Source organism: Dinoponera quadriceps, unplaced genomic scaffold (assembly GCF_001313825.1).
Source record: "Dinoponera quadriceps isolate SergipeBrazil2010 unplaced genomic scaffold, ASM131382v1 scaffold1872, whole genome shotgun sequence".
Lineage (NCBI taxonomy): Eukaryota > Metazoa > Arthropoda > Insecta > Hymenoptera > Formicidae > Dinoponera > Dinoponera quadriceps.
Window position 1 is genome coordinate 1,924,408 of NW_014555944.1, and position 24,182 is coordinate 1,948,589.

Here is a 24,182-nt window from a genome sequence, read left to right on the forward strand (position 1 = left end):
CAAAATGTTATGTCAGTTTTGGTGCTTCTCCTGTAACATGTATCAATAAATTCTCTAACAAATATCGTAAGCAGAAAATCCCGAGGAGATCGTTTTTTGATCATTGAAGTTCAAAGATTCGATCGTTCATTGCCACCTTCTCCGCTCCATTAACGTCAATTGTTCGTGATTGTGCGAATACAAGTCGAATGTGAAGTAGGAAACTTGGAAATCTCGCGTTGACACGGTCGATTGTCGGTGACGCGCTAAAAGCAGGATGCTATCTAACATCCGAGGACCGCATGTTCCGTATCCCGCAGATATAATCGAGAAAGTGATGAAGCCACCGCCGCTAATCAGACCGTCGGTCAGCAAGGGTGCTGCACCGCCGGAAGCCATAAACATCATGCGCCAGTGTTGGGCGGAAACTGAGGAGATGAGACCGGACTTTGACGACGTGCACGATCTCTTCAAGAAGCTCAATCACGGAAGGTAAAACCACCATCCAAGCCCGAGGTATTGTGCCCTCAGGGGCGGAAATATCCCGGATATACCCTTGCCTGGAACGTCAATAAAGGCTGCGCCGTGGAAATCCATTTCTCATGGATCTAATCAGGATTCGATAGCTCGAGTGATTTCGCCGCGCAATCCCCTTCCGACGAGTACCGATTGTAAACCGCGCGCCGATAAGGCTCAATAATTAATTAAATAACAATAATTAACTACATTGTACAGTGATCCGTTACGCGTAATTAACTGTATGATTGATTACGCTGAAGAGAGAGAGAGAGAGAGAGAAGAAGCGAGGCTCATTAGCGCGAGAAAAGTATACGTCCCGTTGAATGGATATATACGGCCATCAGTCACCCCGTCATTTATTTTCAGAAAAGTGAACTTCGTGGACACGATGTTCCAAATGCTCGAGAAGTACTCTAACAACCTGGAGGAACTCATTCGCGAGCGTACCGAGCAGCTCGACATGGAGAAGAAAAAGACTGAGCAATTGTTGAACAGAATGCTGCCTAGGTAAACGAACAGGAATATCGAAGTACCCGCGAAGCTCGCGAATGCAATTTGATCGAAAGTAACTTATTTACACTCCATTGATATTTCAACGGGGTACTCAGTTGTGTTTCCCTTCTCGTTCGTCTTGAGAATTGAGAATGAGAAATGCTTTAACGCGTTTAACGTTTAACGCTTTAACGTTTTAAACGGTTTCATTTAGATACAATGTCATTAAATTCTCTCGCATCTCACGTTCCGCTTCCACCCTTTCAAATATCGATGTCGCAAGATTCTCGGTGAGAAATCAAGCCTCAATCTTCGGTGTTTTTCAGCTCGGTCGCGGAAAAACTGAAGCTCGGCATGCCGGTCGACCCCGAGGAGTTTCGCGAGGTCACGATTTACTTCTCGGACATCGTCGGCTTCACGACGATATCCGCGCGCTCGACGCCCTTTCAGGTGGTCGATCTCCTCAACGATCTGTACACTTGTTTCGACGACACAATTAACGCGTACACGGTCTACAAGGTAAATCCAATCGTGGAAGAGCGCAGCCGAATGTTTCCCCGCGCGGAATTTATTCCCCGATGTCGTGTCGCGCGTATCGAATGAAATTAAACAATATTCTCTCTTTCGAACTAATTTATACGCAACGCTGCATGCAGCCGGGGGAGTCTCGCGCGCATACGCGAGAAAATAAAATGCAAAATGTAAAATGCAAAAGCGCGAAAGTTGTTTTTCCCTCTCCCCTGGAATGTAAACAACGCTTTGTTGATTTTCCCGTTTGTCACAATCGTTCCTCCGAGCGTTTTACGGTCTCTCTCTCTCCGAGGTACACAAGCTTACAACAAATGACGAAATTTCTAGTCGCTCGATCTACGCCACGTGAGTAACGAAAACACCTTTCGCTTCCGGCCGGTCTTCCGCCCGTGAGTAAAGACACAAATGGCACTGCGCGGTATTAATGGACAGATAACACGAGAGGGGCGCGCGCGCGCGTTACGAACACAGTGATAATCAGATTACATCAAAGGATCGGCGGATCCCGATAATACCGAAACAACGTGTGTGTTCGAATATCACAGGTGGAAACTATTGGTGACGCTTACATGGTCGTGGGTGGCTGTCCCGTGAGAATACCCGATCACGCGTCCCAAGTAGCGACCATGGCGCTTGACCTGCTGCACCAGAGCGGAAAGTTCAAGCTAAAACATCTGCCGGACACGCCGCTCCGGCTACGCATCGGTCTTCATACGGGTTAGCAACCACCCTGCGAACGATCTTCCTTGAGCCCAGGCTGCGAAAAAAAGTCCAAAACCTTCGCGTATATCAATGACGACACAAAAAAAAACGATCAATTCGAGCAGCGTTATAATGAATCTTAATCGGCGCTCGGCTCGTTCCCGCCAGCCGGGAATCGCGGAAAGCGGCTAAACGGTTCTTCCTCGCCTCTTCATCCTCTCCCTCTTTAATTCATGAATATCCCATCCGGGGACGCGCGAGCGAGCGAGCGCTAAAGGGTTAAGGAATTCTTCCTCCCCCCTCCCAGGCCCATGCTGTGCCGGCGTGGTGGGGCTAACGATGCCGCGTTATTGCCTCTTCGGCGACACGGTGAACACCGCCTCGAGGATGGAGTCGACCGGCGCGCCGTGGCGTATCCATCTCAGCCAGGCGACGAGAGATCGATTGACGCAGGTCGGCGAATACCACATTGAATACCGCGGGCCCACCGATGTCAAGGGGAAAGGCAAGATGCCGACCTACTGGCTGCTCGGCAAGCAAGGCTTCGACAAGGAGCTGCCCAGGCCGCCGCCCCTCGGGTAAGCTTCATCGCTCTTTACATTTTTCGGACACAGAAACCGACGTCCGGGCCTCGACTCACTGACGATGAGTCCCGGGCGCTTCCTCCGGCAGACGCACGTCTCAATACCACCGTGATTTAACGCCGACGCAACATCCGACGTTATGAAGCTCAATTTATCGCGGCGGCGGACCTTCTTTATATTCGACCCCCGCGTCCGGACGTTTCGGTCGACGAGGGAGCAAATTCCCCACCGGGCACCTTCGACCTCTCGCATTCCGAATCGTCACGGAGACGAGGGTTTTATTTAATCAACGAGAGCGCTCTGTTTCCTCGGTTAAACCGGAGGAAGGGAGAGAGAAGCGCGCCCGGGAGTTTTTAATTATGTAACAATAAGTCGCGAGTTCCCGACTCGCGCGCTACCGCGTCCGCCGCGTTAAGTTTTTTTCCCAGCGGCTTCTCACTCTCCCCCTCTCTCTCCCCCTCTATCTCGCGGACTTTTACTACTTTACACTTTATATTTCAGTTGCCCGACGTATCCGTAAAAATGATATGTACCGGCCAAGTTTACTCGCGCGAGAACTATTTTCTTCCCCTTTTTTTTTTTTCTTTACAATACCCACGGGCAAAAATTGACCTACTTGCGTAGCGTGGCGGAAAAGGAAAGAGCCGCGTATCCTTAGGATTAACGCCTTATATTATGCGGTCTGTTTTCCCGACCCTTCGCGCAACCTTTCAAACGGCGACGCGGCTGACGGAGTCAAATCTGAGAAGAATTGCCATGTGAAATCGACGTATCGGTTCCTTCAGCGACGGCTGAGCTGAAGAATTAAATAGAGAACGGTTTCCACGCGAGCGACGGAAGCGGCACGCCTTTCAGTTACTCTCGAACAAACTGAGAAGTTCCTTCTCGGCGACTTCTTTAATTACTCTCACTGAATGCTAAATATTTAAAAAAACCATATCCCTGCTGGCGTGAGATTGTATTTGAATCAAATAACGAACTAGAGATATTACTTATAAATATTAATTAATTATATGCATGTAATCATTATTCCCTCGACTACACGAGCAGTTTGGATAGAGAAATTTGTGGAGGAGTTTTTCGAATTTCTGGTATAGTGTGTGTATTTTTATTTGTCCTATTTACTTTCCAGATATTTAATCCTTTTATCTGTTGCCATTCTGCCGCTATACTCAGGGAGAACCACGGGTGAGTAGAGTCGTAAAGAAATCAGTCGACTCGTTCTCGAATCGATCATATCATTTCACATTTTGATCAATCTTCCACGGACCGCGTCAGATACAGTTCGGCGAGAGGGCTTGAATATATCATGTTCACCGCGTCAATATGCTCCCACAATAACTCTTTCTAACGCCCCGTCTATCTATCATTCTGTCTAATAACGCGTCCGTCAATTTTTCTTATTTAAACGGTAATGGTTCAGGTATGTATTTATAAAAAATATTATCGATCCCTCTCGGTTTTCTCATATAATGTAGAACTGAAATGGCGCACGAATGAGCCTCCACTTCGAAATGCCGACGTCGAAATGCCGTTTACGTCAAGATCTCATTTTAATTTCAAATTCACCTCTCTTATCGCCGCTCGACTTTATCTTTCCTTTGAAAAACAGTCATTTCTTTTTCGGCGGAACGATAATATCACTCCTGTCGCGACTATGGTAACCTTTAGTAAGTCATGTCTCCTGTTTCTGCGAGTTTCTATGGGCGTAATACAAGTGCGCCACATCGCTTATGAATAAACACCCATTCGAGACACCTGTGTCCGCCGGTATCGGGAATGCCTATCGCATCGAAATCCCCCCACCCCTCCCCAAAGATTCTCACGTCCGCACTTTCAGCGCACGAATGTCGTTGAACGGCATAGAACGGAAATAGACTCGGGTGAAACAAAAGTTCGAGATATCCTATTCTTCTTCGAAAGTGTGGACTACAGAATACGACATAAAGTCCGAAATCTCTTTCAGATCGGAGAGTCGTAAAAAAAGTATCCGCAGCACCAAAGTAACCCAATTTCACAGTCACCGAATTTTAGTTACCATCTCTCTCTCTCTCTCTCTCCACATACATATTCATTTTCATTTTTTTCTTCTCCATTTTCCGATATGGAAAAATAAAAATTTGTACCGCCGTGGCGCACATCGACTCGCGTTTATCGACTATCGCGAGAACCCCGAAGTGACACAAGCGACTCAAAGTCTCCCCTGAACCTTCGAAGGCGCGACGAGAGCCTGACCCTGGAGAGCCACCAGAGCGGATTGTCGAGCGACTCAGCTGGCTCGCAATTGCCGGTGATCCCGTCGCAGGACGATACGCACGAGGAGCCAGAGATAGCGGTCGAGGCCACGGTCAACAGGGACGACTCAGTCAGCAGCGGGTTAGCTAACAGCGACAGTCGAGCCGGGTCCTTCGAAGAGGCCGGCACCAGGAAGGTCGCCGTTTCCGTGCACGACGAACGCACGTTGCTGTCCAGTTACTCCTTGAAGTCTAACAACGACTTCATCGAGGTGCTGTCGGGAAGACAAGACACGGTCACCAAGACGTGCGAGTCTCACGGCGTAACCAAGAGCACATCCGGCGATACCCAGGTCTCCCTCGGGATGTCGTCCGGCGGCGAGCCGACGTCAACGGTCCTCGGCGCGTCCACCAGCTCGCTCACGTCGATCGCCAGCTCGGCGACGTACCGACAACCGCCGAGGTTTCGAAGGCTCGCCGGCTGCATAGACGAGAAAGACCTCAGCACGCCGTACAACTACTACAGATGTCTGTCGCCCAACGAGCATCACGGTACGTATTCACGATGAATGAAAATCTCGCATCACAGATCTCAGTGTCTCACTCTTGGCTCACCTTGAAATCTAAAGTCCGTATTAATGGTTATTACTCGACACTCACTTGTCTCACGTGAGATCACTCAGTCCAGAATTCAGAGTTAGATGTGAGTTTTCCAATTGTATTGCAATTACAGACACAATGTCAGATATATTGTTTAAATAAAAAACTCACAGATTTAAGCCCGAATTAAAATCTGCGTATCTCACGTGAGACAAGTTTTAAGTTTCAAGTACAATTATTAATACAGGCCTAAGAATCGATTTTTCAAGATTAAATTTAGCGTCAATTGACGTGCACAGACTTCGTTTATTTTTAAGATCTTAATTAAACATGTCCAGTTACAAATTGATGTTTCTCGTGAATGCACGAGCGCTAAATATCCTAATTTCAGATCTTAATTTCTAAATATAGTTTCGAACAGCCCTAACTTTGATCGATATTTTTTGTTGTGCACGAGGAAAAAAGGGTGGTTGAATTAACGCGACAATGAACGAACCCAACGCGTTTTCGTTGAAGAGGACAGAATTTCTGATCCTAAGAATCAAATTTAGTTCATAAAAACTAGAAATTCTGATTCCTTCAATCAAAACGCGTTTGATTAGTTCATTGTCACATTAATTCAACCAATCTTTTTTTCCCCATGTACATTTAAAATTTATCTACATCTAAATTATTGCCAATTTCTCAGATAGATTTAGATTATACATCTTCTTTAATTCCAAGATTTCTTGAGTTTGGCATTAATGAATTTTCGGCGTCTACCAAATGCCACCGTGAACTCTGACATCTCTGATTCCAGGGAAAGGTCCCGGATGCCGGATACTCAAGAGGCAATTCAGTCTGGACCGTCCGGACGAGCCGACGTCGGCAATCTCGGAGCAGTCTAGCAGCCAGAGATCGGCGCCTCGTCTCTACAAGCAAAACAGCGCAGGCGCGGCCAACGACTTGGAGAGGATCGAGGAGGTGCCGGCCACCCCTGGACCTCTTCTTCAGAACTATCGTAACGCCGCTTCGGTTTCCCTCTCCGTCGAGTCGCTCTCGTTACGCTGAGGCCTCCGGAGATGTTTCTCGGGAGAAAACCCGAACCTTATGCAGAGAACACAAAATCGAACGTAGTACCTGTGCGTGAAAGCGTCGCGCTTTTGGAGCACACAAACGACTCACGCAGGAGCGCATCGTCGCCGAAGCGAAACATACTGTGAGCTGCTGCAATGAAAAATACAAAAACTGAAGTAATCGAGGTGAATCGATGTCGAGGAGCTGGACAGACCGCCGACCGGGGAAGAAACGTCGACCCAGAAGACCGTTCGCAGTAATTCCTCCTCAAGATTTCAAGGTCTCGACCACTTTTCAGACTGCGTTTCGCCGTGGCGTGTAAAACGAACCGTCGTATTGACTCGTGGCTCGTTTGCTTGCTCCGTCTATATTCTTATCTGAATGTACATCGTATTAGTGTATCGCGAAATACCCGCGAAGCGCGGACAACGGATTAGAAATTCGATGGCATTAGCGCTTGTATAAGTCGTTCCACAAGTAATTGCCGAGGAAGAAGAAGAAGAAAAGGAATACTCGATGAAGGACTCACGGGTGATCCGATCGTCGAGTTCCCTCCGGCCTGTGTGTTTGTACCTGTCGATCCAGGGTATTCAATAGTTTCACCGGTAGAGACAGCTTCCGGTCGCTCCGTGACGCCGACTACACCACCTCTCGTCGAATCAGCATTCAGGCGTCTCGGAGAGCGCGAATGTATCCGAATGGGATATTCCCGGATACGCACAGTATCTCGGATACAGGATAAAAACATTTTCCGCTTGCGTTAAAATTGCTCCTCGTTGAAATTTTTCTATTTCTTTCTTTAACATACCCGAGTGTTAACACATTACGTTCAAAATGTTACGTTGCGTCGATATTTAGCATGTGTAAATATTAAAATAGGACGTTTTATACTTCAATATCGATTAACGCATTAATTTTTCGTTGATTTTGGATATAATATTTGCGTTAATTCGACATATTTACTTTGTGTTAAATTAACGATCTGAGTGGGCCGTTTGGGACGTGTGAAACGTGTTAGATTTAACGCGAAACTTTTTACCGCGTTTCACTCTCCCGGATGCCGGAGAATTTTGCGTCGAGTACCCATGCGGGATGCGACCGGATTTCTTTTTAAGCGCATCGAAGCGTCGAGAAATTGTGGGCGCGGCTACGATTGTATCTCTTTCATTTTCGCTTGCCGTTCGATAACAACGGAAGTAGAAGAGAGCACCCCCTTATCGCGGACGACAATCTCCACTGCGCTGATCTCTCGTCAGTTTTCGGCATCGGTTCCGACGACGATCGCGCCAGAACACGGACTAATTGATTAACTTCGACGCAGGACTGCAAACGAGATCATCTTTCGCGTTTGCATGCGCGAATGCTCGAATATATTCGAAAGATTCGAATAACTCTCGGGTGGAGCTCGAACAGCTCACTTGGCTCGAGTAATTCCAGGCGAAATAAGAGAAATAACGATTCGAATTCAAATTTCGTACGCACGGTTTTCCCGGAGTTTCCGGATGATCTACGCGATAACGCTTGAATACTGATTCAATCCCACTTCGAGCGTTATATCGTCCATTTGGACTTTCGTCCGTCCCTTCAAACTCAATCCTGAAGCCCGGTGTCCATTTAAAAATTCCGCAATACTTTCGGACAGTGTCAGATACTATTCGTCAGTCTATTAATAAAAAATATTAATTAACGACCCAAGTCTTTATTTCCACCATTATCTCTATCAGTTCTGGCTTTGATTACCGTTTCTTTTTTTTAATTTCGACAGTCTCCTGATGAAATCAATTCGTCGATTTTTCAACGTGAGTGAAATTCAACCGGCAAAACCGGAGATTTTTTGAACAACTGACGGGATTATCGCGACATTATACGTCCGCTTGTCAACTTTGAGATTCCATTGAACGTTAGAAATGTACCGACGCTATTTTACACGGCAAGTTTAACAGTTCTACGTTCACGACGACAAATAACTAACTACGTGCCAATCCCTTGCCATGACAGAGAGAGGGGAGAGGAGAAGAGAGAGAGAGAGAGAGAGAGAGAGCAAACGTAACTGACGTCGGCACGACGACGTCAAATGTCAAATGTCTCGCGTTAAATGAAATTCCTTGCCCCGTATACTTTTTTTTCTTTTTTTTTAACTCGCGAGCGTCCGTGTAAAGAGGTAGTTGCAGCGCCGTAGTACTCAGCGTTAAATTTAAAGCCGGGGCAGATGAGCCAAGCTATAAACGAGGTTTCCAGTTACGGACGAGTAGTGTACCGCGAGAACGAGTAATTTCCCGTAAAATTGCGCGAGGCATTGTCGATATGGCGCCGAAGATCGCTCGGAAGTTCCGAGCGCGTCGGAGAGTCTCGGGTGTGTGTGTGTGTGTGTGTGTGTGTGTGTATCCGAAACTGACTAATCGCGTAAGAGCTTCGCCGATTTCGAGACGCTTACCGTTGCCGTTGGCGACCCGATACCAAATTTTCGCCGCTTCCGCGCTGTTTCGTTTGCACTCTCGTAGCACTCTCTCAGGGAAGAAATTGACTCGTCAAACTCTCCGTGAAGCGAATTGAAATATTCACGAGGCAAGTACGCGAAAAAAAACCCAACCGAGAAACCGAGCCCGGCGTTTCTCCACACTGCGGAAACCTCAAGCGTAAAATTTGTTAAACACTCGAGACTCTTCTGGCGAAATCCAAATGTCCCTCTGACCTTCGTCCGCGCGACTCGTCACGCGCTGATTTTTCACGGACGAAGTATTCCGAAGGAACCCCGAAGAGAAACGGAAGAATGTCTCGCTCGATCTGTTTCTCTTCGGAGGCAACCAGGTACCGCAAGGTAATGATCGCGCTAATGACAAATCGATGAGACGCGCGTTGCAGAGTGCGGCTACTTCACGTTAAAGAGAACCGAGTCAGTCCGATCGTTCTCGTCGAACGAGTTTCCTATTGCTTCTCGGCGCGACCCTCGAGGTCAAACGCTGACGTCGTGGACTGACTTCGAGATGCGTGCGAAACTTCGCGTACTTTCCGGCCGTTGATTCGGTCGTTCCGTCGATGTGAAGTCCGCTGATACGATCAATACCAGCCATTCATCGGAGCAGCGCCTGCAAGCCGCCAGCTGTAAATAACACTCGTAAATATTCGCGCGACGCCTCGCATTTGTACTTTTACGCCGTTGGTTTTGCCGGGTTTTTATTGTACACCTCGGCGCGGCACGCGAATTCTCCGCAAAGTTCGCTCCGATAAGGAAACCTTGGAAACTGTTCCACCTCGTTTCGACGAGCCTCGTTTCGGAGATTCTGCAGGATAGCTCGAACAGTCGGAATAACGAGCGTGTTTTTTTTATACGCGTATCATCGCGATTCCGGAGCGTCCTGGACGAACCTTCGATGACGCGCGAACTCGATCGTATCAGATCCCGCGACGGAGCGAATGCGGAGTAGAGTCCGCGATTGTCCAGTTCGAGTTTCGCACATCAGGTTAAAAATCAGAAAGTTTTGAGAACTGAATATTTTATTCCGTCCGAAATGGCAGCTCGGTAACGTACGTCGCTTCTTCCGCGATTCTAATCGTTTATCTCGGTTGCTTATCACTCACTATCGTGAATTGTCGTCGTGTATATTCCGAGAGTTCAAAATCGCCAAGAAGGAAGTAAACCCTACGAAATAAAAGTGTGATGTTGACATGAAGAATGTTAAATATCCGAGTACACGGGAAGAAATTAGTCTTGAATCAAGAATAGATATTCTCATATACAAGCAGGAATACCATAAATCTTCTTAGAAGACTTTTAGTCTTGACTTGATTCGGTTTATATTGATGCAAGTATTACTTGAACCTAATTCAAGACTGAAAATCTTCCGAGAAGATTATAATATTATACATGAGAATATCTTATCTTATCTTATCTTATACATGAGAATATCTAATCTTGATGTAAGATTAATTTTTCTCCGTGCAGCGCATGTTAGATGCAAATACGTTCTTCAAACGTATGTAACGCTTCGCAATCGTATTATATTCGTGTATGAAACTGCGCTATCTGGATAGTCCAGTAAAGAACATAACCACATCCTCAGCGCGATGAACTGTCAAATCCGATTCGTATCGCTGTGAGCACACGCCGCCGAGAAGTCGCGCCGTTAATCGATATCGATTAACATCGATCGATACGCTTCGGGTTCAAGTTGATCGACGAGTCAAGATGGCGCCCGGGACGGGGAGGCCAGTCATCGTTTCTCTTGAAAATTAGAATTCCCGCGAAACGGGAACCTCGTCGTTTGATCGAGCATGATGCGAAAGGTGATGCTTATCACTGAAGCACCCGTGATTCGCGATTGACAAGTGTATTTCCGAAAAGCGTTGAAGCTCGTCGCGTAGTTATCGCGAAAACTTGGGCGCCGTTAAAACGGTCGTAGTCGCGCCGAATGCAGTGTAATGGAAGAGAGACCACTGGAATATTCGATCGACACGAAACACCACGGCTGGACGCTGGATGCTGGACAAACAACACAGTCGCCTCCGGATTAATCGGGATACGGTAGTTCTCGTCGATGGACCCACCTGGTTGGCACACAGCTTAATGGTGAGCGTGCAATTTAAACGCTAGCAAAGCGCCACGCTACGTAACGCATTGGATTATCCAATCGTAAGTCTCGATGATTTCTGGAAAGAATGAACAAATAAAGACAGCTGTATATCGTTATTTGTGGCTGTGAGGGTATTATTAGGATAATTTAATGTCCCGATTGGGAGTATAATATTTCAACACATTCTGAAGCTTAATCAGAGTCGGTTTTGATTTTGCGTTTAGTCACCGCGCACCGCAGGTTAGGTTAGGTTCCGATAGCTCTCGAAAAAAAATGTCGGGGAGAAACGGCACGCGGCAACGCACGCTTGCAGTGTTTGATAAACATAAAAAGTAAATATGCAATACAAGATAATACATATACATAGGAGTATTTATGTAACATCTAGATAGGAGATAAAATATATAACCGAACATAAAATTTCTCCAATTCCATGTCCTTTAAGCGAAGGGACTCTTACGTGTTACGAATTTATGATAATACGAATTTATGATAATAATAATGGAATTGATTTTATTTATGATAATTCATGTATTTATGATAATTGGACGATCGATAGAAGTCTATCGCTTCTCGAGATACCTCGATGTCGACAGGACGAGGGTGAGGAGAGAGAAGGGGAGGGAGGGAGTGAGTCGAGGGGAAGAACAACTCGAGTAAATACTTTCTTTTTATTTCGTAAGCAACACGTAACACGCATACAGAGGCTTGTGCGATGCACACGAGCCGATAATCGGCCGAGTTAACGTTAAAATTTCCTGGTCCGTGCTGTATCGTACGATTTCTCAAGATCGAGCGGCGGTGGTCGATCGATCGATCGTTCGTTCGTTCGTGCTAGTTAAAGTCCTTTTCGCACAGCATAGCATTTCTCTTTTTGCGTTTTTTTCTTTTCTTTCACGCGGAATCACGTCGCAAACACAGCTCAAAACACTCTTACGTGCTATATATATATATTTATAGGATTATTATTATTATTATTATTATTATTATTATTATTATTATTATATATTACCTTCCACACAAGAGTCGACGAGTTCTGTCGATGTTTCTCGCACGTGTCTTCTCTCACTCACGCACACACACACACATATATACGCGCGCGTGCACGCATGACGCACGCACGCACGCACGCACGCACCCACACACACACACACACACACACACACACTCTCTCTCTCTCTCTCTCTCTCTCTCTCTCTCACTCTTTATCTTTCACTCGCTCACACCCACTCGAAAATACAACGATTATGCAGTGACAGAAGCTCACGCAAATGGCACAGAAATCGGTAACCTCGTCTAGAAGTAACGTAATATGGCAATCGTACGTTCGTTTCGTTCGTTAGCTCGCTCTCGCTTCGTTAAAACGCAGGCCAAACCCGACGTTCGTCCCCCCCCCCCCCCCCCCNCCCCCCCCGCGTGTCCCCGTGCCTCGAAGAGGAGTTCATTAAAGCTGAAATGAGAATACCCGCTCCCATTGGCTCTCTAGGTAATATCGAGTGCCGAATTAGATCTAAGACTTCAAGGATCTGATTATCCTCGTGGGGGAGGGGCTATGGAAATTGAACTTTCTGATCCTTAGAGACTCAAGAACTTGTGAGGTTTTAGAAATTCGATAAATTTGAAATTCGAGAGCTCGAAAGCGAAACTCAGGAATTTAAAACCGCGAATCCGTTTGTAATACACGGGAAAGGAAACTCGGTTCGTATAATCTCCAAACGAAAGTTCGGCAGGAATAGAAAGATTCCTGCAAGAGTTTTCATCGTTCAGTTATTTGTTCTCAGTTGTTTCAACCGGGTTTTAACGCAGGTGAATGACCAGACAAACATTTTTTGTTGCAGTAATAGAGAGATCGTTTCGCGTCATTGAGTTTTCGTCTGGCCCACCGAGAATAGAAACTCACTTAGACGAACCGAGCTTTATTTTCATACATAATTTTAGCAAAATATCAGATCTTTCTCGTATTTTGAAGAAAATTCGTAAAAAGGAGCATTGACGTGGAAGACTAAAAAGTCGGGCATTTGAGGAGTTAAGAATCTTATCTGGCGATCATGGTGGGGACATTAAATCTCAGGCTTTCGTTTCTTCGCAACTGGCAAATCGATCGAGCTGATTAAATAAAAGCCCGATGCCCGGCTGAACCTGTTATCAGTCTCGGCTTTAATCGGCCGATTCCAGGATACGGCGGACTCGCGGATGACTTGCGGCAAAGTTTGCATGCACTAAGAATATATGTCCGCTCGTCGATTTAGTACAGCTATTAAGTATCTTCGACGAATACTCGTTAGCCTGCTACCTAAGAATCGTGCACAAAATGTCGGGGCTCTCATAAATTAATAGAAATCACTCGCTGCCCGCTTTTTTTTCGCGCATTTCTCCCATCCGGCTATAAATTAAATGACACACTACGTCTTCGCTGTTAATGCGAATGATGTTCGTAATTCGTGAATTCAAGAACATTCGGATGTGATTATCTTCTCGAGCGTTTGACTAGCATGTTTTCGAGCAAAGCGTTACCGCGATGTTTCTCATCGAGCGGTTTTGTCGGGAAGACTTTCCAGGATGGAAATGTTAATCCTTCCGCCGTGATTTCTATCAAAAATCGTAAGACATATATATATTTGCTGGTAAAATAAAAACATAATGCGCCTTTAGTGACATCCGTCGGAACAAATCGGCTCACCTGAAGGAGCCGCGACGAATAGGAGGATTAAATCTCGTAAAAGTACCGACAACCGTCGAATACATCGCTCAACCGAATGAAATTACTCGAATTAAGACGGAGCTCGGCTTAATTACCATCATCAATCACCACGGATGGAGTTACGTCTCGCGTCTCGTGCACGAAATACATTCGCAATACCGCGCGTAATTTTCACTGTCCGGGGAAACGTCATGCAAACTTGCGCCCAATTCTCTCTCTCTCTCTCTCTCTCTCTCCGTCGCACACGTTCGACATATTCACTCGCCGTACTTCGTTCGTACTTTCCTGACAATCTCGCTCTCGCATCCGTCCCATTCGTCCGTCCATCCGTCACGCTCTCCTTCTCTCTGTCCCTCTTTTCTCGCCGCGACGCACCGTCGTTTGCCGGAAAGGGAACATCGACGCCGTCTCCGAAGCGGTGCGTGTTGCATCCCGATGCACCTTGGAAACACGTAGAAATGATGCGAATAGCCGACGTAATATACTAATTGCTCAAGTGAGCTTTGCGTGATTCCGATTCGCGGCGGCTACTCCCGCCGTAGTAGCGTTCGTCGTGTATCGTTACGGGGCTTTCCTGCCACGAGCGATTTTACGAGCGCATTCGCCAGCCCCACGAGGATCGCGATTAGACGCCCGTTTTATGCTATTAAACGGGAACCGCAAAGTGCAGGGGGTACGTCGTCGAACGTCCCGACGTAATTAATTGCGCTCGCTCGCGACGTCGCGCGACGCACGATATCCGATGGTCCGGCCGAATACTCGTGAATAGAAGAATATCGCCGCGATATATCGAGGATACGATGCGTCTCGGCAGAGAAAAAAGGGAAAAACAAAAGTCACTTAACTCCGGAGAGCGCGCGAATGAACTTCTAGCGCGAGCAGCGTTAGATGATGTAAGATTTACAACGAAAGGAACGACGTTTCCTCCTTTCGAGAGACACTTGGTCCGAAGGAGGTTGGATTATTGTTCTCTCGCCGGTGCTTGTGTCAAAAGTTGATAGCGCATTAACGTACTTTTTGAATTTCGCACGGAAAATGACGGAGCGTGCTCCTCGGAGTTAGAAACGTGGAACGTAGTCGAGGGTGAGGTCTCCTGCGCCATACATTCTTAATTAAAAGCTAGATAATAAATATTAATTAATAACTCATAGCTGGACGACGTGCGACATTGTTCGTATCTCGACAAGAAAAAGTGAGCATAGCATAGAATCAATCGGAAATCAATGATTGTAAAAACAATCGAGAGAGAGAGAGGGGGGGGGAGGGTATCATTACGAGATACTCTTCGATAGCCGACGTCCTTTTCTTTAAAATCTTATCTTTATATAATTTTTATCTACTTATTGCCTTACTTTCTCGAGATAAACATTCATCATGCCTTCAACAATTTCATAATTATTATTATTATGTTTGTTATTATGCTTCAACGAAGACGTATCCTTCTCTTTCTTTTTCTTTTTTTTTTTTCGTTGCACTTAGTCCGGTGTTAAAATCATCCCGATTGATCTTATGCTCTTCGCAGCTATAGGATGGATCGGTTCGCGGATTTGACAAGGGGTTAGTGTGATCTCGACCGGAGATACAGTAAAGAAGAAAGTGACATCGCGATAAAGTAATTCGTGCATTAACACCGTACGCTTCTCATTCCCGTTGAACGTCCTCCGCATTTTTCTCTTTCGCTTTCCGCTCTTGTCCTCCCGTCGGTCATCCGCGACGCTCAAGGCCGACGTTCTTAACGCGCGTGATTTTTGCAGAACGGACGGCCGCCTTTCGCGTAGAAGCTTTGGCCCTCGAGATTCTTCTTGCACATCTGACATAGAAGAAGGATCACTGACGTTTAGTATCACAATCGTGAAGAGAATTCTACATTTTTATGAGATCGCAGGGGTAAATTAAGAAAATTACGAAACTCCGTGAAACGAAGGGAAGTACAAACATGAAAGACCGGCGTTTCGTTCTTTACTTACCGTGCAATTGAAGCACTGGCTGTGGTAGTTGTTGTTCAGGGCCTCCACCCAGCGATCACCAGCCTCGACCGGGAATCCGCACGCGAAGCATTTCGTGGTAAACAGCTCGTTCCAGTCTGTATTCAGAATGAAACCGTGACTTAAGTTACGTAGTAATTGAACGATGAAGCAAACGAAGGGTTACGTTATAAAAAGACAACTCGGAAACGTTGTCAAGTTGTACGTGAGTCTTCATGGCCAATGAAACTTCAATTCATCGGTATCTATACTTATTAATATATTCTGCAGTTAGAAGTGTTACTATTTATATGACTTATAGCTCGTTTGCATCGACAATTAGCTTTTCTTCACATTCACTCTTTAGATTTAATTCTTCAATTTGGCGTTTATTTTCATTGGATTGTATGTTTCCTTTTCGATTATGCGTCTGAGAGTCTTGAAAATCTAATCAATTTTATATCATTTTCGTCGTGATGATACTCACCGGCTTCACAGTAGGGTAATCCCTCCTCCAGGAAGAACGGAGTACTGCCGAAAAGTTTGCCGCAATAGGCGCAATTGAAGCATTCAGGGTGGAAGTGCTTTCCAATCGCGTTCAGGCAATCCTGAACATCGAAGGGAATCAATTAACGAATTGTGAATCGTCGCGATCGTCAGTCATCGATGTGCGATAACACTTACGCCTTTGATCTTGTTGTTGCACTTGTTGCATGTGGGCGCGATGAATCTCTCGAAACAGTACTCGCAGTAGAGCTGTCCCTTCTCCTCGACGAAGCCGATGTCCTGAAGAGGACGACGGCATTGGGAGTTGACGCAAACGAAATGATCAGGACACCAAATCTGGCCCAGTGCGGTAATGAAGGGCCCTCTGCGTCACAACGCAATTCACTTTGTAATTATCATAAATTTCGGATATGTACGCAGCGATAGCTTTAAGGAAACTATATGTATTTTAGCTGCAAAACGATATATTTTTTTTTAATTTTTCGCACAAAGAAGTAACACGATAAGCTGAACAAGTAACGATTACATGTTACACACATACATGTCTCGAAAAACACGCTGGCATTAACGAATGTTTTGCGCGCAAAGCGGAGTTTCATACGAACCTTATGCACTCTTTATCGCCTTTACAGCACACCGGCTTAATGGTGAAACCGTTTGACTTGTGATTAATGTTTTCTTCGTTAGCTGTCAACAACATGCCGTGGAAATCAGTTGTTAATTAGGTTACAGGCAATTACTAACATCCATAAAAACGAATGCGATAAACTCCCGTGTGTATTATTTTCACAAGCGGAAACATACAGATCTTCAAGCGTGTAATTTAAAAATTGCAAAAATATAACGACAACGTTATTTAACGCGCGAGGACACCGATCGATTAGAAAAATCGCAACGATTGCTCAACCATTAAATACATTTGAATGGTAGCGCAATGTGGAACGTTTGCTGGTGAAATATTCGAAAAAATAGTTCGAGAGAGATTCCCGATATCTAAGCTTCTACTCTATAAAGTTCGATGTGAGATGACTGAGAAAATATTTGGGGAAATCTTATAACATTCATTATATCGACCCAAATGGTCGTCGTCACTCAGAGGTAAGCCAAGTCGCACGATTTAGCGCTCGCAAAAAAGCCGATTTGAATACAACAGCATCGGAACTAATTATCCGTGCGAAACCTTCGGACAAATTCGCGATCGACGTCACAGAATTCAGAAACGACCAGAATGGCGGCTGAAAAAGAAAAACAAAGAGGAACGTACGCGCGTGCACGTGCGCCTGTCAAGAGGAGGACAGATGCGAGCGAGGGAGGCAAAACGGAGGAGACGAAAGCGAGAGGGGAACAAAACGCACACATCGGCAACGAGGAGAGAGACAGAGAGAGCAAGCGTGACACAGAGATCGGCGCAGCAAGCATCGCCGTCGATCGGAGCGAATCCCGTGGAGTACCTGACGTAAGAGCTGCAGTGAGCGCACAGCGGTATACGCGATCCCGCACCAACCGCCTGATTCAGGATGCCCCGTCCGCGTTTGGGCGTGCTGCTACCGGCGAACGATCCGCTCTTGGACGAGCCCGTGCCGCCGAGGCCACCGACTCCGGCACCTAGATCCGGGTGGGATGACAAATTTGGTGGGTCTACTAAACTCTGGGTCTTACTAGAGGGACAATGGATCTGGTCCTGGCAGTGATTACGATCGCCGGAGCCGCAGTGGGTCTCCCGGTAGCTCTGGGTGTGGCGGTAAGAGGTCTCGGTGTAGCTCTGGGTCGGGGCTTGAGAGCTTGGGGGTTGCGGCTTGTAAAGCTGTATCGTGGGCAGATCGGCGGTCGGGCCGCTCTTGGCGGTGAGCCGCGCGAGCTGACCGCTCAGATTAGTGCGAGGCTTGAAGCTCGGGGAGCACCGGGCGGCCGATGGGGGAACGGGATCCTCATCGGGAAACGGGATCTGCGGGAAAGGGAGATTCGCTCTCAGCTGGCTGGGGGATGGGCCGGGCTTGGTGCAAGGTGCCACGCAGACGGACCCGTCGGCGCAGGGTGCCACGCAGATGCCGGAGTCCGGGCAGTTGCTGGGTATGTAGTCGCAGGCAGAGTCGCGACCGCGCACGCCGAGGCAGGGCGACACACAGAGGCCCGACCGGTCCTTCGTGGGCACCACGCAGACTCCGGACTTCGGGCAGCTGGCGGTCTGCGAGCCTTCGCAAGGCACCACTACGACGCCGGCCTTCGTGCCGCGGTCGGAGTAAGCCTTGCAGGGCAGAACGGTCACGCCTGTCTCCGGACAAGGCGAGGGCGTCTCGTAACGCACGTGACGCACCTCCGTGGAGCTGCTGTAGGTCGGCTTAACGGGCGCCGGACTGGCCCGAGACGGCGGAGGGCACGGCAAGGTGGGCTTGGTGTGGCTCACTTTGCCGATGGCGCAGGTGTTCTGCGGCGCCGCCACTTCCTTCCGCTCGCATTTCTCGTAATCTTCGACCACTTGAAGCGCCCTCTTCACGTGGGACGCGGTGTTCCGCTGCTCGCTGGTCTCCTCGCTGGTCATGCACCGTGTCTCCTGGAACTGGGCGTAGAGCGCGTCGGTCGGGCCTCCGCCGAGGCTGTTGCTTTCCTTCTCGTCGAAGTTTACCGTCCTCGAGGCGGAATATTCTTGCTTCCTGTGCCCGCTGTCGGTGTCCTCCTCCACGTGGTAGGAGATGGTCTTGCGCGACGGGAAATGCACCGCGCCGCGTTTCGACGGAGGCGGATCCTCTCGAACTCTCGGCGCTTGAGCCTTCACGTAGCAAGCGGGTGATTTAGACCTGCGAGGCGTCGGGGTCGGAGTTCTGCTGGGGACAAACGGCTGGCCCTCCACCGGGCCTTTCCTCATCGCCACCAGGTTCCTCTGGTAGGCCGGTATGGTGTCCGGTTTCTTCAGACCTGCCGTGAAGGACTTGCTGCTGGGCGTTTGCGGCCGAGACCTCGCCGGCGACGCCGAGGCGTCTCTTAAGCGATGATCGAGCGGCGGGGTGGGCAACGGCCGCGGTCCGGAGTATTCCCTGACTTCCTTCACGCACACCTGCGCGTAAGACTCCCCCTTCGTGTCGCCGTACAAGATGTCCAACGGCGGGCAATGGCCATTTTGCATCTGAATGCTCGGAGTCTGCGGTCTACTCGCGATCTGCTGATCCTCCGGCCCGATTTCTCGACTCAGAGGGGTGTACGATCTCTCGGGCGCTATTGTCAGCGCTTGTTGGAAGGGCGAGATGGGCCGGATCTCTTCCTTGGGTGCCGGCGGCGGCTTGGGTCGACACCTGTGATCCAGGTAGATGGTCTCCTCGGTGTAGAGCTCCTTCACGCTGGTGGCGTTGAGAGGCGTGTAAGGCCGATCGGACACGGTCGTCAAGGCGTTCACCATCTCGGACTTCCACTCCTTAGGCGTGGAGTTCTTCACGGGCGTGTCCGGCAGAGGTTTCGGCCCGGTCTCGGTCTCCTTCAGGAACTGGACCTTCTTCTTGCACGTTTCCATGGTCTCCTGTTGAGGCTGCTGGCCGTATCTCGCGACCACTCGTCTCTCCGGCGCTTGCTGGTCCCTGAGACTCTGATGGACCTCCACCTGCTCCCGCAAACTCTTCCTGCGCTCACTGTCACCCACGCCTTTTCTCCTCACGCGTTCCTGAACCAGCACCTCCTCCGTGATCTCTTCGTACGTCTCTTTCGTCACCTTACAGCGTCCAGGAGTAGTGTCCGTCTCTGTGACGCGTTCCTCTCGAACGACAGTCCTGCCGAGCGGTTGTTCCTGCACCTCTTCCACCACCTCCTCCTGCTCATTGAAGGTCACGTGCTTCTTGGCCTTCTCCTCTTCCTCTTGCCTTCGCTTTTCCTCTTCCTCACGACGTCTTCTCTCTTCTTCCTCTTTCCTGCGCTCCTCCTCCTCTTCTTCCCTCTTCCTCTCTTCCTCCTCCTGTTTCGCCTTCTCCAGCATCTGCTGGATGTCAACGGCCGACGTGACCGTCTCAGCGGACTCCTCCACCGTTCGCTCTTCCGTGTTCTCCATCTCTCGATTGATCCGCGTCTCGGTTCTCCTCGTGAGACATTCCGACTCCGTCTCGTCCGTTTCTTCCTCGATCGTCGCAGCGCCGCATCTCTCCGGCGTCATCCTCTCCACGGTCTTCTCGAAGGTCGCCGATTGCTTCACGCGCATACCGTCGACGGTCTCTTCAGCCGTCTCGGTGATGAGATCGTGTTCGCCCTGAATTCCCGTCGAGCGGGCAACCTCCGGTTCGTTCGCTTCGTCTCCCCACAAATCGGAAATCTCGGTATCGACCTCCTTCACCGTCTCCGCCGGTTCCTGTCTAGACGCGGGCAATGGCGGTTTCGGGCAGATCGTTTGCTCCCTACGACAGATCTCCGCTCGGTACGCTCGGTGTTCCTCCCGTTGTTCCTTGCCACCCGATATCCGCTCCCGATGGCAGACCTCGCGCTGCATGAACTTCTTGCACACCTTCGGCTGCTGCTCCTGCGCGTAGCTCTGCTCGTACAGGTTGGTGCCGCCGCTGGTGACGGTCGCCGTCCACGGTTTCGGGATCGGCTGGACGATTCTGGTGGGCGTGAGCGACCTGCGAACACTGTCGGTCGAGCTAGGCCTCGACGTTACGTCCGATTGCGTGCTCCTGTTGGTGTCCACCAGCTCGACGCGCCGGTACACCGACCCGGGGCAACTCAGCCGGTCCATCGCCGAGTCCTCGTGCCGACGAACGCACTCTCTTGTCACCCTCTCGACCTCTCGGTCGGCGCTCTCGCTTCGTCTCTCGGTTCTTCGACTCAGAGCTCGCTCGCAAGCCTCGATACTGGCGCGCTTCTCTTTGATCGCCTGGTGGTACCTCTTGTCGAGGACGGGGTTGGGATTGATGTAGAGGGGACTGGCGGTGGGGTAGGTGATGTCCTCGATGGGTTTCGGGGGCGGCCACACGCGGGATTTCACGGAGCTCGGACGGGACTGGTCCCTCGTGTCCTCAACGACCTCGTAATAGCAGGACCTTTCGTGAGTCTCGCTGGAGGTTTCTGGGACGGCGAACGGAGGGTGCGACAAAATGACGGGCTCGGCGGGGGGGTGGTTAGTTTGCCGAGGTCGAAGAAAACGGGGGTGCACGACACACGAAAAGTGCATTAATACATGCGTTCGGGTGCGTGAGTGAGTGAGACGGATAGTTTCGTCGGGGTGCGTTAGAAAGAACGAACAAAAAGAAACAGAGAAAACTGCAGTGAGTAAGAAGCACGATGAGCCGCGCGCGCTCGTGGTCTCTTCGGTACTTCTCCGTTTCTCGAGTTCGCGTAAAGTTGCTTACAATGCACCATGAGAGAAGTTTGACTATTTATCGAATAATGTTTAAGAAAATCACAAAAGCGGAGGAGAAGGAAGAAAATACGTACGATACCGGAGGCATTTTAATTGCAATATTCTCGCATGGAGAAAAAGATTTTCCTGGCGTGGAGTTAATCATGGCTTGGCTTGTTTTGCTGGTGTGACTGGAAATTGGTTACTGTTGCTGGGTGTACGGATGTCACGCCCGATATATGTCTATTGTAGCTGAACTTGCAGGTGTCCATACGTTACAACGAAGATTCTAGCTAGCGTATGGAAACCTATAAATGGCTACAGTAGACATATCTTAGGTGTGTCACCTGTACACCTAGCAAGAGTGACTGAAGTTTCGGTTACGGCAGCAAACTTTTGACCACACCGGCAAAACATTTTCAGCTAAACCACGATTGGCTACTGCAGCATAATCTTTTCTTTATGCGTTACATTTAAATTGGGTAACACACCAATTCATCAACAACAGGAAGAGATGGAGAGAGAGAGAAGGAGCGTTATTATAAGTACCTTTAATAAGTATGAATATTTTGGAAATATTATAATACTTGCAAAGAGACCACGAGCACAACCCGGTGCGCTAAATTAAGAAAAAAGAAGCGAGATTAACATAAACTCGTAGTCTTCGCGAGAATTCGAAGGCTCCTAATTCATTAATATCCAAGTTATCAGTATTGCACTCTTTCGATAGCCACTCCCGACAGTTTAAACAGAGCAGCGTGAGAACTGCGAATCTGCGTGTTGTTATGATTGTCGATACCAGATCGATCGTAAGTAGCAAAAGGACTCTACGATGACAGCGAGTATTAGCGTCGATACCGGACGGGTACTCGACGGTATCGACGCGAAGCGAAGAAAAACCGCTGTTAAGTGGTCAACTCTACGTGAGAGCGTCGAAGAAGAGGTAGCGCAATGAAAAAAACCAAAAAATAAGTGTGGAAGTGTAGACGTGCGCTCTCGTACAACGAGAAGGACTTGTTGCTGTGCTTCACTTCGTATCTGTATTTATTTATCCAACATTTTGGGCCGATGACGATACACAAACTGTCACCAGGCAACACCTCAGAAGTGTCATTATGTCCGCACGCTGACTCACGATTTTCTTTCATATGTCTCCGAGGAGAGAAAGCAAACGAGTAATTCCGAAGCATGAAATAACACTCGCTACCGGTGGTATCGCGGTATCGCGTATCGATAAAAGGTCTAGAGGTACGTATCAAAGTCGCTAGGAAAGAAAAGAAAAGGAAAAAAAAGAACCATTATTTATCCCACCCTCGAGGTGAAAACGGTGAATGCGTACCTAATTATCGAGACGCGCTAAAAAGCTTTCTAAAAGTGACGCGAAAGAAATCGTGAACAGCAAAATCGCTCTATGTATTCTTTTGGCGCTTTTGTCATCTGGATCGTGTTTGCCTTTCGGTTGCCAGCGTGAAGACGACGACGGCGGCATCGAGAGCTATCGATTCATGCGAAAGTGAGGGAGAAAGGTCGGGGTTTCGGGTTGAAAGACGGACCGGCTGAAAAAAGATAAAAGAAAGATTATAGGGAAGAGAAGATGACGGTAGCGCGCGGCTAGACTTTGCGAACGAGCGTGTCGATGGTCTATGCATCGTCTAGAGAACGCGCTGCTACAGGTGGGGTTCCGATAGATATCTTCGTTTCTTTTTTCAGATACCATGCAATGTAAAATACAAGAGGTACGCACTGGGGATATTTTCTTTCACCGGAATCAACAAGATAAAATTTCTTTAGTGGGGAGATAGTGGTGTAAAATTTTTACAATAGAAGTAACGATGCAGCTTTTTTTCTTTTTAGAATAAGGGGGAAGGTGATAAATGATAAAAATTATTGAAATCGCAGAAAAATTGCGAAGGAAGGTGTTAACTGATTTTCTTGCATCTTCGTTCATCACGCATAAGTGTATCTCGTGGTAAACTCGGATATTGGATTTTGAATACAATTACGAGCGATTTCTGGGAATGCAATCTTTCCTCTCGCGATACACCCAGGATACTTCAAGATACAACTAGCTGAACAATTCTCCGAGTACATCGCGCGAGTTCCTAAAGATACCAGAGAAAGAAGGGTAAAAGTGCGTAGGAAGGTCGCTACGAACTGTCATAACTCTCAGAGTTCGCCGTCGTCGTCGAGATAACGACGAACGATAAGGAGTCGAGAACGAAACTTTACGACGATCAAAATCCGGGATAGAAAGAGAGAGAGAGAGAGAGAGAAAGAGAGAGAGAGAGAGAGAGAGAGGCAGAGAGAAAAAGAACCTCCTGTAATCCTCTCTTCGTTTCTCTATTTGAAAGGGATCTCACGATACGGATTAACGAGAACCAACGATCGATCGATCGATATGAGCGGCGGTGCAGGGGGGGGGGGGGGGGGG

At 48.2% G+C, this 24,182-nt stretch overlaps 2 protein-coding genes across 7 annotated transcripts in view; one reads left to right on the forward strand and one right to left on the reverse strand.

The window, feature by feature from the left end:
• The window catches only part of LOC106745953 (retinal guanylyl cyclase 2), a 54,152-nt gene extending 45,765 nt beyond the window's left edge, over positions 1-8,387 (forward strand). For 2 of the 3 annotated variants that reach the window (XM_014622019.1, XM_014622020.1), the window contains exons 16-23: positions 300-471; positions 865-1,005; positions 1,317-1,509; positions 2,067-2,238; positions 2,531-2,801; positions 3,984-3,995; positions 5,025-5,593; positions 6,441-8,387. In XM_014622019.1, coding sequence (XP_014477505.1) covers positions 300-471; positions 865-1,005; positions 1,317-1,509; positions 2,067-2,238; positions 2,531-2,801; positions 3,984-3,995; positions 5,025-5,593; positions 6,441-6,691 — 1,781 coding nt within the window. In that variant the 3' untranslated portion in view covers positions 6,692-8,387. Of the gene's footprint in view, positions 1-299; positions 472-864; positions 1,006-1,316; positions 1,510-2,066; positions 2,239-2,530; positions 2,802-3,939; positions 3,996-5,024; positions 5,594-6,440 lie in introns of those variants that run through there. The other variant, XM_014622021.1, reaches the window with a different exon arrangement.
• A 3,538-nt stretch (positions 8,388-11,925) lies between these two features.
• Positions 11,926-24,182, reverse strand: part of LOC106745932 (PDZ and LIM domain protein Zasp) — a 40,183-nt gene continuing 27,926 nt past the window's right edge. For 3 of the 4 annotated variants that reach the window (XM_014621963.1, XM_014621962.1, XM_014621965.1), the window contains 5 exons: positions 17,892-18,045; positions 16,618-16,804; positions 16,421-16,541; positions 15,937-16,052; positions 11,926-15,779 (listed from right to left, as the gene is read on the reverse strand). In XM_014621963.1, coding sequence (XP_014477449.1) covers positions 15,702-15,779; positions 15,937-16,052; positions 16,421-16,541; positions 16,618-16,804; positions 17,892-18,045 — 656 coding nt within the window. In that variant the 3' untranslated portion in view covers positions 11,926-15,701. Of the gene's footprint in view, positions 15,780-15,936; positions 16,053-16,420; positions 16,542-16,617; positions 16,805-17,891; positions 18,046-18,564; positions 21,478-24,182 lie in introns of all 4 variants that reach the window. The other variant, XM_014621966.1, reaches the window with a different exon arrangement.